Source organism: Lepidochelys kempii, chromosome 6 (assembly GCF_965140265.1).
Source record: "Lepidochelys kempii isolate rLepKem1 chromosome 6, rLepKem1.hap2, whole genome shotgun sequence".
In the NCBI taxonomy this organism is placed as follows: domain Eukaryota; kingdom Metazoa; phylum Chordata; order Testudines; family Cheloniidae; genus Lepidochelys; species Lepidochelys kempii.
In genome coordinates, this window is record NC_133261.1 from 61,792,677 (window position 1) to 61,808,278 (window position 15,602).

The window sequence follows — 15,602 nt, forward strand, 5'->3', positions numbered from 1 at the left end:
TACCTCACCCACCTAACATCCTGGGACTGACATGGCTACAACAACACTGCATACTTTCCATTAAAGGACATTATTAGAATTGTCCTGAAGGAAATAGATAAGTGATACTTGTTCACTCCAGATACTCACGCAGGATCTCTTGGATGGTAACAGGCTCTTTGGTTAGAGCTGGTTCGCTCTCACCAGCCAGGTTTATAGCCCTGACACGGAAGTAGAGTTTGTCCCCGGTGACCAGATCTTTAATGAGTGCAGATGTTCGCTCAGTTAGGCCCTGAAGAGCTGGAACCCACTCTGTAGCTGCAAGAAAAGGGTTTCTGTTTTAAAATAATACAAACTTTCTAAACTAAAGTTCCCTCTAGTTTCTTTAGGACTGTGTCTTCAGGAAGTTTAGTGATGACTGTTGAGGGCTTTCTTTGCAACTGATTTCATAAAAGTGGAAGGGAGTGGCTCTAACAGGGAGGCAGTGAGTTAGGTTAATTCTTTCCTGAAATTGATATATCCCTTAACTATGTATATGGTACTTGGATACTATGGTGACAGAAACATGCTTCTAACAACAATAGTGCAAATAATGGAATTTATCACCTCATTTTTTTTTGCATTTGTACAAGTTGATGACAGTAGGAGGACAGAATTTCTATTGCTTCTTCAGTAATATTAACAGCATAGAAGTCATGATAGTAATAGCACTGTTGTCATGCTGTGATGATGTAACAGTGATTCTGGTAACTCTGCAGTGAAGTGAGCTGTTGCTCACAAAAGCTTATGCTCAAATAAATTTGTTAGTCTCTAAGGTGCCACAAATACTCCTTTTCTTTTTGCTGATACAGACTGACATGGCTGCTACTCTGTAACCTGTCATTAGTGAATAGATACTAGTGAATAGACACTTTAGAAGAACCTAATACAGATTACATAGTAACGTGGTACTGCAGTGACCTTAAGAGATACAGCTGCTTTGTCAGTGGTGATTGGTAACAGAGAAGATTCTATATTCCATTATTCTATGTTGATGCTACAATGATTGTGGTGATTATGATTATGATGCTGCTGCAGTAGTTGATTTGATAACATGATAATGGTGATGTTGTGAAGATATATGAGGATTCTAGACTTGCTGCAGTAATACTTTGGTAACCATAGACATATGGTATCAAGTAAGATTAGGGTAACTGTGGTATTTAATTAAGGGTATGTCTACTCTAGAACCACTACAGTGACATAGCTGTGGCGCTGCAGTTACACCATTGTAGCGCTGTAGAGCAAATTAGGGCTATCAAGCTGTCATAAACATACAGCTAAGGATAGCATAAAATCCCTCCTTTACCTGCAAGGGGTTAAGAAGCTCAAATAACCTGGTTGGCACCTGACCAAAAGGACCAATAAGAGAAGAAGATCCTTTCAAATCTGTGGGGGGGAGGTTTTTTGTTTGTGTTGTTTTTGTTGCTCTCTCCAGGACAGAGAGGGACCAGGGCAGGAAAAACCATCTCCTAAAACCCTATCTGAAATAAGCATCTAGATTACAAAAATTGTAAGTAAAGCAAGGAAATCTGTTAGATTATCTTTTGTTTTAGCTTGTGAATTTTCCCTATACTAAGAGGGAGGTTTATTCCTGTTTTTTTGTAACTTTGAAGTTTTGCCTAGAGGAGACTTCTCTGTGTTTTAAATCTTATTACCCTGTAAAACTACCTTCCATCCTGATTTTACAGAGGTGCTTCTTTTACTTTTTTCTTCATAATAAAGTTCTGTTTTTAAGAATCTGATTCTGGTGTCCTAAAAACCCAAGGGTCTGGTCTGTGCTCATCTTGTTTACCTATTTGGTTGGTATATTATTCTCAAGCCTCCCCAGGAAAGGGAGTGAAGGGGCTTGGGGGGCGTATTTTGGGGAAACAGGAACTCCAAGTGGTCCTTTTCCTGAATCTTTGTCTAACTCACTTGGTGGTGGCAGTGATACCGTCCAAGGACAAGGAGGAATTTGTACCTTGGGGAAATTTTTAAGCTAAGATGGTAGAATTAAGCTTAGGGGGTTTTCATGCGGGTCCCCCATCTGTACCCCAGAGTTCAGAGTGGGGAGGGAACCCTGACACAAGCAATTAAAAAAAATTGCAATTAATCACGCAGTTAAATAATAATAGAATATCATTTATTTAAATATTTTGATGGTTTCTACATTTTCAAATATACTGATTTCAGTTACAACACAGAATACAAAGTGTACCGCGCTCACTTTATATTTATTTTTTATTACAAATATTTGCACTATAAAATACAAAAGAAATAGTATTTTTCAGTTAATCTAACACAAGTACTGTAGTACAATCTCTTTACCATGAAAGTTGAACTTACAAATGTAGAATTATGTACCAAAAAAACTGCATTCAAAAATAAAACATTGTAAAACTTTAGAGTCTACCAATCCACTTAATCCTACGTCTTGTTCAACCAATCGCTCAGACAAATAAGTTTGTTTACATTTGCAGAAGATAATGCTGCCTGCTTCTTGTTTACAATGTCACCTGAAAGTGAGAACAGGTGTTTGCATGGCACTGTTGTAGCTGGCTCGCAAGATATTTACGTGCCAGATGTGCTAAAGATTCATATGTCCCTTTCATGTTTCGATCACCATTCCATAGGACATGCGTCCATGCTGATGACAGGTTCTGTTCGATACCCAAAGCAGTGCGGACCATTCAGAGCATGTTCGTTTTCATCATCTGAGTCAGATACCACTAGCGGAAGGTTGATTTTCTTTTTTGGTAGTTCGTGTTCTGTAATTTCCGCATCAGAATGTTGGTCTTTTAAGACTTCTGAAAGCATGCTCTACACCTTGTCCCTCTCAGATTTTGGAAGGCATTTCAGATTCTTAAACCTTGGGTCCAGTGCTATAGCTATCTTTAGAAATCTCACATTGGTACTTTCTTCGTGTTTTGTCAAATCTGCAAGTGAAAGTGTTCTTAAAACAAACAATGTGTGCTGGGTCATCATCTGAGACTGCAAAAACATGAAATATATGGCAGAATGTGGGTAAAATAGAGCAGGGGACATACTATTCTCCCCCAAGGAGTTCAGTCACAAATGTAATTAACTCATTCTTTTATTAATGCATGTCATCAGCATGGAAGCATGAAAGGGCATACAAATGTTTAGCATATCTGACACGTAAATACCTTGCAATGCCAGCTACAAAAGTGCCATGCAAACACCTGTTGTCACTTTTAGGTGACACTGTAAACACGGAGCAGGCAGCATTATCTCCCATAAATGTAAACAAACTTGTTTGTTTTAGCGATTGGCTGAACAAGAGGTAAGACTGAGTGGACTTGTCGGCTCTAAAGTTTTACATTGGGTTTTTTTTTTTTGAGTGCAGTTATACAAAAAAAACCCCCTACATTTATAAGTTTCACGTTCACAATAAAGAGATTGCACTACAGTACTTGTATGAGGTGAGTTGAAAAGTACTATTTCCTTTGTTTATCATGTTTACAGTGATTTGTAATAAAAATAATATGAAGTGAGCACTGTACACTTTGTATTCTGTGTTGTAACTGAAATCAATATATTTGAAAATGTAGAAAAACATTAAAAAATATTTAATGAATTTCAATTGGTGTTCTATTGTTTAACAATGCAATTAAAACTGCAGTTAATTGTGATTAATTTTTTGAGTTAATCACGTGAGTTAACTGCGATTAATTGACAGCCCTAGTACAAATGCTTCCTACATTGACAGCAGCAGTTTTTCTGTGGACGAAGATAATCCATCTCTCCAAGAGGCAGTAGCTAGGTCAATAGAAGAATCCATGGCCTAGGCATGTCTACATGGGGAGGATGGGGGCAGAGAAGCAGGTCCACTTAACTATGGTGCTGCGGGTGCAACATTTTTTACAGCCCTGAGAAATGGAGCTAGGTAAACCTAAGTTTTAGTGTCGACCAGGCCTTGTGTTTACTTACTTATTTAGTTTAGTTTAGTTGTATTACTGTAGCACCTAGTCAAGGACCCCAAAATGCTGGTTGTTGTACATACGTAAAACAAAAAGACATTGCTAATGTGTTGTCTGTAGAGATGATATGGGTTGTTTGACTTGGGTTGGATGCTGCAGAAATGCTAAGATGATGATTGCAGTGATGCACTGAGTCTTTTGGCAATACTGTGGTTAAATGCAAGTACTGTTTGTGATGATAATTGTGAAGATGATGGTGTCACAACAATGTTATGGTTGACATGATTATATCATGGTACTATGAGAATGCTGAAGCAAATGTGGCAATGCTTGATAATTATATTGGGATCACATCCACCATTGTTAGTGGTAAGCTTTATTGTAATGATGCTGGATGTACTTATTTGTAGTGCTGCTGTTGTGAAGCTGTAGTAGTTATGGTGATATTTTAGTTATTCTGTTCTAACTGATAATGCTCAATCAATACTGTGGTACTAGGGCTTACTCACATCCTTCTTTGCAGTACTCCACATTGTAGCCATCTAGTCCTCCTGCTCCAATCCGTTCAGGGGGTCTCCACTTCAGGGTAACAGTGCTGTCAGAGATGTCTTCCACTGTAAAGTGAGTTGGTTCACTTGGGGGAGCTAAAAGAAAATAAGTAGAAAGTAAAATCCTGAGATATAGGATTATAAGTGAGAGAACATGGTAGATATACAGGGAGTGATCAGTGTATGAATTATATTACTAAGCGGGGGGGGGGGGCGGGGTGGAGGTCAAAATGATATAGAATCATATCAAACCCCAGCTCTAAAATGTAACCTTTGTCGCTCCACTCGATGGAAGAGTCAGTGACTAAAACCCAGACAAGGAGGAATACAAGATACTTGTACAGTAACATAGGAAGTCTAGCTAGATAGCAGTTGCTGTGCATAAGTTCCTTTATAGATAAAGCTGATGAAGAGACTAGAGCTCTGGAGAAATGAATCAGCTTTTCAGCTGAGGAGAGCAGGGGAACGGGAAAAAACAATATCTGTACAATTTGTATACTGCATTTATGACTTGACTATTACCAGGTAAAATTCACATAGACAGGGCCAAATTCATCAATGGCACAAATTGGTGTAACACATTTTACTTCAGTAGTGGTATGTTGGCTTACCCCAGTGGTAAAAATGCCCCATAGTATCCATATTTATTTACAAGTGCAACTAGATCTGGTCTGTGCAATAGAAATAGAAACATGAGAAAAAACATTTTGGTGTCAGGGGTTTCACTGCTGCTAAATTTATCAGTATGCCCCCTCAGAACAGGGGCTTCTTGCCCTGTGAGTCTTCTGCACTTCATAGCTCAGCAAGAACAGCAGTTAAATACAGTCCTAGTGTTTCATCTTATCTTTGGGTGTGCTTCTTTTCTACTAGTTTGAAAAAACAAAGAAAAGTCTTGCTAAAGAGTTCTGAAACCTGAATAGGCCTCAGGAAAACAAAACTTAGATTTAGGTACCAGTACCAAAACCATAATTCAAAAATGTGAGCTGAAAGTGAACTTGCTTAAAGTCACATATTGCATGGCTGAAACACTGTATTGAGAAGTTTTCCAGCTGTTGTTATCTGATCCCTTCTTCATCCAGATAGATATTTAAGTAGGATATCCCCAGGGCACATGCTCTGAGGAGTTACTTGAAGGTTGGAATTGCAGATTGTGCATTTCTATCATTTGATATCCCTTGTGGAAAAAATACTCTATTTGGGACACATTTCATAAAAGGACTGCAGAGAACCTAATACATGTGAGAGGATGTAAACTGTGTACCAAAGTATTAATACAGTGGCTCATTCACTTAAGTTATATGGTATGGCAGAACACATTTTAAATAAATTATTTTTGCCATACCAAATATGTATATATCATAAACTGAACAGCTTTGAAATATTTTAAACATTTTAAATATTGCTTTAAATATATCAATTATACTGTAAGCTCAGTACAGTTTAGTACACTGTTAATAGATTTAGATTATATTATTAGCATTGTAGTTTATTACTGCTATTAAAAAAATCAGATTTTAACCAGTTCCTTGCTGTTGCTGCATTTCATCAACAGCCTTCATTTTCAAAATGAGATAAAGATTGGGCACCATACACAAGAGGAAAAGGTAATTAGCAGCACACATGACCATACAAAACATACTGCAAACCCAAATACTATTCTCTGAAGCAATGGGCTCAGGCTTTATCCCTAATCTAGTAAATCTCTGCCTGTTCCATGAAAACTTTGGACCTTTTTGTTCAGTAGCTCCTCTTGATGGCTCTTGTTGCTTCCCTTCTGTCTCCGTAGCCCAACTGTTGGGTGACTGAAGTCCAGAGTTAACAGACCCTTCTTGCAGTTCATCCTGCCCTCCTGGCCCCTTGCAATGGCCTTTTGCTTTCACACTGTCTCCTTCAGAAGACTGTTCCCCCTGGCTACAGTCTGCAGATTGGGCCACTTTAGTCATTTCAGACTCCAGCTATTGGTATTCTTGTTACTGCTGTTTCTAAAGCCCTCAATGGCTGGCTTCCTGGAGGCTCACACAGTTTGCTCCCAGCTCAGGGACTGCTGAAGACACTGTACTGCTGGGTTGAGAGGAATTATTTATAGAAAATAATTCCTCGGATATTTTCTTAATCAACTAGCCTTGTAGCTCTGGAAGGGGCTAGGATTAAAGGAGGAGGGATACTATGATATTTGCACCCATAAGGGAATAGGGGAAGCTGAGAGGGGCTGGGAAAATGCTATTAATTAGTTCCCTCTCCTCTCCAGACCCGGCCTTGGCTCTCACACTTCTAATTATAACAGCTAGAAATTCATCAGCAATTTCATGAAACTAGAATCTCTGTGCTCCCCAAGGAAGGGAATGGGGGAAAGAGAAGAGAAAAATGACAAAGAAAAAAGGTTTGACCTGAAGAAGAGCTCTATGTAAGCTTGAAAATTTGTCTCTCTCTCTCTCACCAATAGAAGTTGGCCCGAGAAAGATATTACCTCACCCACATTGTCTCTCTAAAGAAAAAAGGGTAAGAAGTATGGAAGGGAGAGAAAATATCAAATGACTAGTTAGCTGTCTCAAAAAAGTAAACATTTTTTCTTTTTAGAGATGGTGGAATGAGAAAGTGAGAGTTCATTTATCTGTTTCTTTGAGGTCAGAGAGATACAGTACCATGTGATGAAACTCACCAATTGGCATGAAGGGCTGTGAGGCGGGGCTAGGCCGGGACATGCCAATGGAATTCACAGCATAAAGCCGCATCTCATAAACAACACCTTCAATCATTCGCTTGGCTTCATATGACAGCTCCTTCAAAAGGTCAAAGTTCAGCCGCATCCACCGGTAGCTCTTCTTCTTTTTCCTCTCTAAGATGTATCCTATGAATGAAAAAAATTTCTGTGATGTACAAGAATTAGAAGTGGCTGAGACAGCATAATTTTCTGAAGGAAAAGGAAAACCATCCTTCTGACTATATGGAGGGGCCCAATCCAGGCCCAACGCTCCTGAGTTTGCACTTCAGAGCCTCCTCTCTGGGGATCTAGGTGGGATCCAGTACTATCTGTCTCCTGTGCTCCAGAGTCTTGCTGGGCCCAGTAGTAGCCACTCTACACTGCCGTTAGTTCTTGTCATCAGATTTGATTTCTCTGTTCTAAGACCTGAAATTTGCCTAAGCTTTTGAGAAGGAATATGATGACACCATCCTTCTCAACAGAAACAACAGTGGAAGGAAGGAAACCCACATTGCTGGAATTTACCATTTCTATTACTATATTTCCCTTTTCAGTCAAATTGTCCTAAGCCAGAGAGAGTGGCAAGTAAGCAAATAAAAGGCAATAAGAAACCTCTTTAAAACAAAAGAGAGAGAGAAATATAATTGTAAATGAATCGCCAGGATGTACACATAACTAAATTGCTGTTGCTCTCCACCTTCCATGCTCTGTTCCCCCTCTACTATTTGACATCTTGATTTGTTTGATCACATTGGAAATTTAAATTGTAGCTCTTCTGGAGCTGCGGACGCCTTTCTATGTCTGTTGTTAAGCACCTAGCACACTCTCGATGCTATACAATAATAGTATTCTATTATGTATAGTATGTAAAAATAGTAAACAAAGTTGAGAAAGTGTAGAGTTCCTATCTGCCCTCTCTAGACCCATTACATGGCTTGGGAACAAGTATTCTTCATTAATCACTGAACCAATTAAGGCATGAGCGCCTCATGTGAAGGTAAAGATTTGAAATAGTGTAGGCCCATTACCAGATAGAGATAGTAAATTTGTTAATAATGATGCTGGAAAGACAGAAATGTTCAGTAAACATTTCTTTTCTATATTTGGATGATGTACTCATATCATATGAGAATGATGAAGTACTTTCCAGCCCATTAGTACAGAGTAGGATGTTAGGCAACATTTAGTAGGGAATAAACATTTTTAATTCATTAGACCTGGATAACTTTCATCAAGAGTCCTAAAAGAGTTGGCTGAGGAGATCTGTGGCCTGGTGGTGTTAATTTTTAATAAATCTTGGAATACTAGGGAAATTTTAGAAGAATGGAAGTGTGTTAATGTTATTCCACTATTCAAAAGGGCAAGCAGGATGACCTGGCTAGCTTTAGGCAGGTTAGCCTGAAATCAGTCCTGGGCAAAATACTGGATAAGCTGATACAGGATTCAACTGGTAAAGAGTTAAAGGATAGGAATATAATTAATGCCAATCAAAATGGTTTTGTGGAAAATAGGTTTTGTCAAACAATCTGATTTAATTTTTTAAATTAAAATTAAAAGAGATTAATTAAAAAATTAAATTAAAAGTTCAGCTGAAAAAGGTAACTGCATAGATCTAATATATTTAGACTTCTGTAAGGTGTTTGGCTGAGTACCATACTACATCCTGATTAAAAAATTAGTATTATGCAATATCAATAGATGTTAAATGGATTAAGAACTGGCTAGCTGACAGATCTGAAAAAGTAGTTATCAATGAGGGGGAGTCATTGAATAGGGATGTTTCTGTTCCACTGAATGCATCCGATGAAGTGAGCTGTAGCTCATGAAAGCTTATGCTCAGATAAATTTGTTAGTCTCTAAGGTGCCACATGTACTCCTTTTCTTTTTGCAAATACAGACTAACACGTCTGCTACTCTGAAGCATATAAGTACTTTCATAGTGACAAAATATCAAGCACTAAATGGTTATTTAATGTAGTGGAAAAAGGCATAACAAGAACTAGTGGCTGAAAGCTGAAGCCAGATAAATTCAAATTAGAAGTTAGGCAAAAAATTTTAACAGTGAGAATAATTAACTATTGGAACAAATTACCAAGGAAAGTGGTAAAGTCTCCATCTCTTGTGTTCAAATTAAGACTGGATAACTTTCTGGAAGTTGTGCTTTCACCAAACACAAGTTATGCTTTATTAAATGCATGTTACTGGTCTCAATGTAGGGGTAACAGGGTGAAAATTAATGACCTCTGACTAAGGTCCCTTCTGGCCTTAAACTATATGAATCTTCCCACATACTTTGTATATGAAATGCATTGAGATTCTTGCATGGAAGATAATTTAAAAGAACAAATATTATCATTCTAGTTTGGTTTGAGTGACATCCTATTATTATGACTTCCCCTGACATTTTTCACTTCTGACGCTGGGAGACAGATGCCAGCTTATGCCAAGGCCCCTAGGCCTCATGGAACAATGACAGATGAGAAATGGGAAATTTCACCAAATGGGAAAGAATCTTAAATTAATGTGATGTGCTGGTCTCGCACACAGGAAGGCCCATTGAAACCAAAGGAGCCATTGTAAAACATCAAAGTACAAAGATTTTGTTGATAGTCCCACACACCCCCATGAAGAGGAGACAGGCGCAAATACTTGTCCCATCAGTTTGAACTATGGGGGAAGGGAATGAGAATCCCTGTATCATTATACTGCTTGGAATTTAGAGAGGGCAGTAGTTTCTAAGCATAAGCAAGGGATCCCCAATCTGCTTAGCCTTGGTTAGCTCTACAGGACATAGAAAGCTTGCATATCACAGCACCTTCTAATACATTTTGGAACCTAAGACTGTAACTAATTTGTGTGTGTATGTTTACCTTCTTTAACCTTGTAAATAACTCTCTTATTTCTTAGTTAATAAATCTTTAGTTAATTATAGGATTGGCTACAAATGTTATCATTGGTGTGAGGTCTAAGGTGCAACTGAACTGGGATAAGTGTCTGGTCCTTTGGGATTGGGAGTAACCTGAACACTGTTGTGATTTTTGGTATAAGGGACCATCTGTCACAAAGGCAGGTTTGCTTGGGTGGTAAAATAGACTGGAGTACTGAAGGGGACTATCTGAGACTCCATGTTCAGGCTGCTGTAGTGCTTGAGGAGTTCACACTTATTATTTGGTTGGTGAAATCTAAGTATAGAACTCACAACTAGTTTGGGGTTTGTGCCCTGTTTTTTGACAGTCTGTCCTGAGGTTGGCACTCACACCTACGAGCTACTCAAGACAGCCTAACACCACTGTCAACTTTTCCCATTAAAATCTTCAGTTGTTTATTATGCACTGGTTGCACTTTAGCTAAGGTTGCATTATAAATTTTGAGCACTGTTTGAATTTTTCATGGTGTTTTTTTAAAAAAATGAATTGATACAGAGAGAATAAGAAGAATTTTAAAATCACCCCCTTTGGCAATTTTTCACTGGTTTGCTCATTTTTTGTCTGCTTCTCCAAGAAATCTGACACACTCTGGGACTTGTTCTTTGTCCACGTTGTTGCCCTATATGTGCTAGACTATCAATCATAAATTGGTAGCTTTTGTCTGTAGAGGATTTTATAACTTTTTAGTAATTGTAGTAAATATTAGCTCCAAGATGAACCTGCTGAATTAATTTGATGATAAATCTGTTTTGGCTTGAGCGCTGTCACTCACTCCTGGAGACAAAGAAACACATGAGTGAGAGAGATTTAGTAAATACCCATGTAGTGTACAGGAAAACTTCCTGGTCTTGGAAAGACAAGACCAATAATTAAAATCTCACCTCTTCCTACTTTTGTTTAAATTCCAATGCAATTCAATACCCTTATTGTTGACTAACCCCATAAACCCCAAATTAGAAGATGGTTAGGGAATCGCTGCTGAAGACTCCCCGCCATTTTAAAAATACGTTAGCAGAGATCTTATGCAAGGCCACCTTAGGCTCATAACTCAGGTCTCTAAGGATAGGTACACTAGTCAGTAGTAGAATACTGGTGATCAGCAATCCTGGATTCTATCCCTGGCTTTCGGAGAGGGTCATGGTTTATCCTGTAGAGATAGGACAACCCAAACTGATTTTAGTCATTCTGTGTGGTGCCATGGATAAGATTGGGGTTTGTCATGTTAGGCTATGTCTACATTGCAATGAAAAACCTGTGGCTGGCCAAACTCAAACTCATAGTGCTCAGACTAAGGGGCTGTTTAATTGCGGTATAGATGCTCAGGCTCCAGGTGGGGCCCTCTCTTTAGGACCCTACAAAGTGGGAGTGTCTCAGAGCTCAGCTGCAACCTGAGCCCGAACATCTGCACAGCAATTAAACAGCCCCATAGCACAAGCCAGTTGGCACGGTGCAGACATACCCTAACATGATAAATCCCAGTCTTATCCACAGCAACACACTACCTTTCAGAGTGACTAAATCAGCTTGGGTTATCCTAAATAGCAGGGTTCTCAAAATTTGACATAGTTAGACTCGGTGAGCTATGAAAAAAATACTACGCCTCCCCATAGTTTAGTAAAACAGTATAACAAACTGAAAATCCTATATGTTGCAAAAAATAATAAAAATGTAAAGATTTGATCAATTATAGATCAGTAGGAGTTTCAGAAGTATTAATTTTAAGTTCAAAAACAGTACAAATGGAAGCAGCTAAAATAAAACTTCACAAACATTTTAGGAAACATGACACCAAATAATGATATATTAATTCAGTATAATATCAATCAGCCCTATCTTATCAGTGGAAGGGGTGTGTTTGTTTCCTTGCTGTACAAAGTAGTGGAATTCAGGGTTGCAGTGTAGAAAGGAAGAGACATAAGTCATCTTCAACAGAAAGCCGGGAGCCATACTTTGTTTTCATTGCAGTTAATAGTGAGAAGCCTGACTAGCATAGGTAGGTGGATAAAAAAGGAATGAGGGCTTTAGGTACCCAGTGTATTAATTCATGAAACTCAGATAACCACCAATAACCAGTAGCTGTGTTGCATTTGATATATCTGTAGACTCCTCTATCTGAATTGAATAATATGGGCTCTGACAAATACTTTTTAGGAGCTGCTCTTTTATATTAGTGGCCATCTCCGCAATACGGTGTGAAACTGTGTCATTAGAAAGTGGGATTACGTCTAGCTGTGATGCTGCTTTCTCTTTTATCATCACCACACATATCCTTTGCAGCTGGAAGTAGTAGTTTCTCACCTACGTTGTGCAGCTTACCAGCTCTGGCAATGCACAAAGCCACATGGTAAGAAGCCTCAGTAGCGTTTATGTTAACAGTGCTTAGACTTCAACAACTTTTTTTTGTCCTGGTAATGAGATGCATAGCTTGCAGGGCCACATATTGTCATTTACCAGTATATCGCCGCCTACAACACCTTGAGGCCTTGGTGCATCGCTGGACCAGCACCATGTAAAGCCCAGTTTGAAATAAGCTTTGTCGTATTTTTGTCTTCTACGTTTTGCTGGAACTTCCACTTCTGCCCTCACTTTGGCTTGTGTTGTACACTTTTGTCCCTTTGTCACAAAATGATCCATTTCTCATATAAGCTGTTTCTCGCTGTTTCTTGCTGATAATGTTTTTAAGTTCTTGGGGGAAAAAAACATGCAACAGATGTTTGATGTTTTGCAGTTGCTAAGATCACCCTTCATGGGACTAGTGAAGAGCCCTGCAGTGCCCCTTGCGGCTGTGGTTCCCACTGGCAAAGCAGGTAGGGCAGGCTGCGGTTCCCCTTGTCATCTCCAGGCGGGCTCCAGCTATCAGCCCGGTCTCTGCTTGTCAGAGCAGGGTGTGCTGTGGCTCTGGCTCTCAGCCCAGACTCCTACTCTGTCAGAGCAGGACAGGCTGCGGCTCCCCCTTCAGCCCAGATTCCTGCTGTCAGAGGGTCTCCCCCGCTTTGTTTTTAATCTACAGAGGCTGAGTCTATGACAGGTCTCAGCTTGAGAGGCTGGCTCTTTAGCATAAGGTGTAAAGACTCATGTTTTTACCTCTGGAGGTCACTGATTCACTCCCTATTGTTGGCCAAGATGGCAGCCATCATACCAGCAGGTGTTTCACATGGGCATTTTGGCAAGCTGAGTGGCATGCTTCATACTGGCGGGGATGGGAGATCCATATAGATAAAACTGCTAGTGTAATGCCAGACCTGAAGAAGAGCTCTGTGTGGCTCGAAAACTTGTCTCGCTCACCAATAGAAGTTGGTCCAATAAAACATATTCCATCACCCGCCTTGTCTCTCTAATATCCTGGGACCGAAGCAGCTACGACTACACGGCATAGTGTAATATAGACACACACACCCTGCAGCTGCTGCTGGCTGTATCCAATTTTCAGAAGTCCAGGCAAGACTTTGGAGGGTTTTAGAAGCGAGTGATGACACAGACTTCTTCACGGAGGTTCCTTCCAGCTGATAGATTATGTAATCAGTTCTAAACATGGAGGGTTTCTCATGGTGTACTTACTTTCAGTAACTTTTAAAAGGGGATAAAATATTAAAAACTTCTCAATGGGGATAAAACAAATAATTTTCTGATGTACACCTCAGTCTCTCTCACTCTTCAGGAGTATCAATGTAGTCAGGAGCAGCTTCAGCAACACAGTTTCTCCCTCTGATTCCCAGGCACGTTCTGCTCCATTTCTCACCTGACTGTGGGAAGCTATCCACTGTTGTACATCAAAACCATAAAAACCTAGGAAATTAGTAAACAAAAACTACAGTGATAGTAGTATCAGTGACGTCTACAGTGTTAAGGCAGAATAACTTTCCAAACACATGGAAAGCATGACAGTCAAACGTGCTGATCTATTGATATAAAAGCATATGAGGTTACTTAAGATTTTGTGCTAGCGAGTGTAAGTTTAATGAAGTTGTATTGCTTTTTGTTATCTATTGGAGATGGACATGAAAGCCTTATGGAGTTTTGGAATGCATCAAAGATAATGTTGTGGGCAATATGAAAATGGAAGGGAATGCACAAATCTTTCCCCTTAACTTCTTATTTTCATACTTTTAAGGGTTTCAATGAAAAGAGTGAATTCTGCTGCAACCTTAACTGTCACTAAACATAGTGTTTGCAGTTTTTGTTCTAGTTTTGCTGATAGCAAAATCCTTGACATGATATTAGCTAAAACTTTAATTAGGGATTGAAAACAATACTTAAATGACCTGACCCAACTGAAAGCAGCTCCACATAACTGAACCATTGGTTTCAGAGTAGCAGCCATATTAGTCTGTATTCGCAAAAAGAACAGGAGTACTTGTGACACCTTAGAGACTAACGAATTTATTTGAGCATAAGCTTTCGTGAGCTACAGCTCACTTCATAGGATGCATTGGTGTGACCTTTTCAAACTATTTTGTGAGCTTTTGATAACAGCAACATGGCAACTGCTGGTGTGTTTCTTCACGTCTAATAGTTTAAGCTATTAACTCCTTGGTGGCTGGAGTGGACACTTCGCAGGTCCTATTATTCCTGCACAGGGTACCAGTGACTCCTATAGAAGTTACTCCTTTCTTTTGGGAAAAAACAAAGATCTAATACAAACTCTACTCTCCTAGAATATAGTATGAGGAGTTAAAAGGGAGGAATATAGTAGATCATCCATAGCTACAGTGCTTCTCATGGGGCTTCATAAAGGGTGTACTGTGCTGAAACCAGGAAACTCAAGCAAGTCCAGACCGTATAGACTTCAGCAAAGTTTCAGAGTGTGGAATGGGAATGTCTGACTTTAGTTCCCTTCTGCCTTGACACTAGACATTCCCATTTGTGCCCTTGTCCAAACACAGACTTAAGTCTGTCAGTGAAACGTGTCTCTGATTTAGATGGGGCAGATACAAGGCATTATGCCCCCAAGATTAAAGGGCCAGGATTCCGATAGCTTGAGAATGAGTTGTGTGCATCTCTCAGTTTTAAGAGTCAGCATATCTGATTTCTGTATGAATATGCTGATAAAGGCCCCAGGTCTCATTTTAAAGGGCCAGTAACTGGTATAGATGAGTCTGCGGAGGACTCTGTCTTTTTAGCAACTCTTACCTAGTATTGGTTGGCCTCCATCATATTTAGGGGGTTGCCACTGCACTGTGCAGTAATCCTCTCCAACATTGATGATCTTGGGAGCTTCTGGAGGATCAGGAACGTCTGAAGATTGTATGAGAGAAGGAGTGTCAAAATTATTACCCTTGCCATCAGCTATGTTACTAAACATTTTTGTTGAGCATTTTTCCACATTATATATCTCAAGGATATCCGCACAACCAATCAAACCTAGTGAGAGATCTCTCCTCCTTCATTTTGAAGACACTGTCTGTCTGTCCTATGGTATTTTTAATGCGCAGATCTAGATCTGTAGCATCTAAGCACCAGATACAGTATAAGTCATTACCTCAGT

General features: G+C 39.4%; 1 protein-coding gene across 1 annotated transcript in view; it reads right to left on the minus strand.

Moving 5' to 3' along the window:
* The window catches only part of MYBPC3 (myosin binding protein C3), a 128,627-nt gene that overhangs the window by 39,410 nt on the left and 73,615 nt on the right, over window positions 1–15,602 (minus strand). Inside the window, exons 24-27 of the mRNA XM_073350333.1 lie at window positions 15,248–15,352; window positions 7,149–7,337; window positions 4,451–4,585; window positions 130–297 (exon numbers count right to left, since the gene is read on the minus strand). Of these exons, the coding sequence (XP_073206434.1) occupies window positions 130–297; window positions 4,451–4,585; window positions 7,149–7,337; window positions 15,248–15,352 (597 nt within the window). The remainder of the gene's footprint in view (window positions 1–129; window positions 298–4,450; window positions 4,586–7,148; window positions 7,338–15,247; window positions 15,353–15,602) is intronic.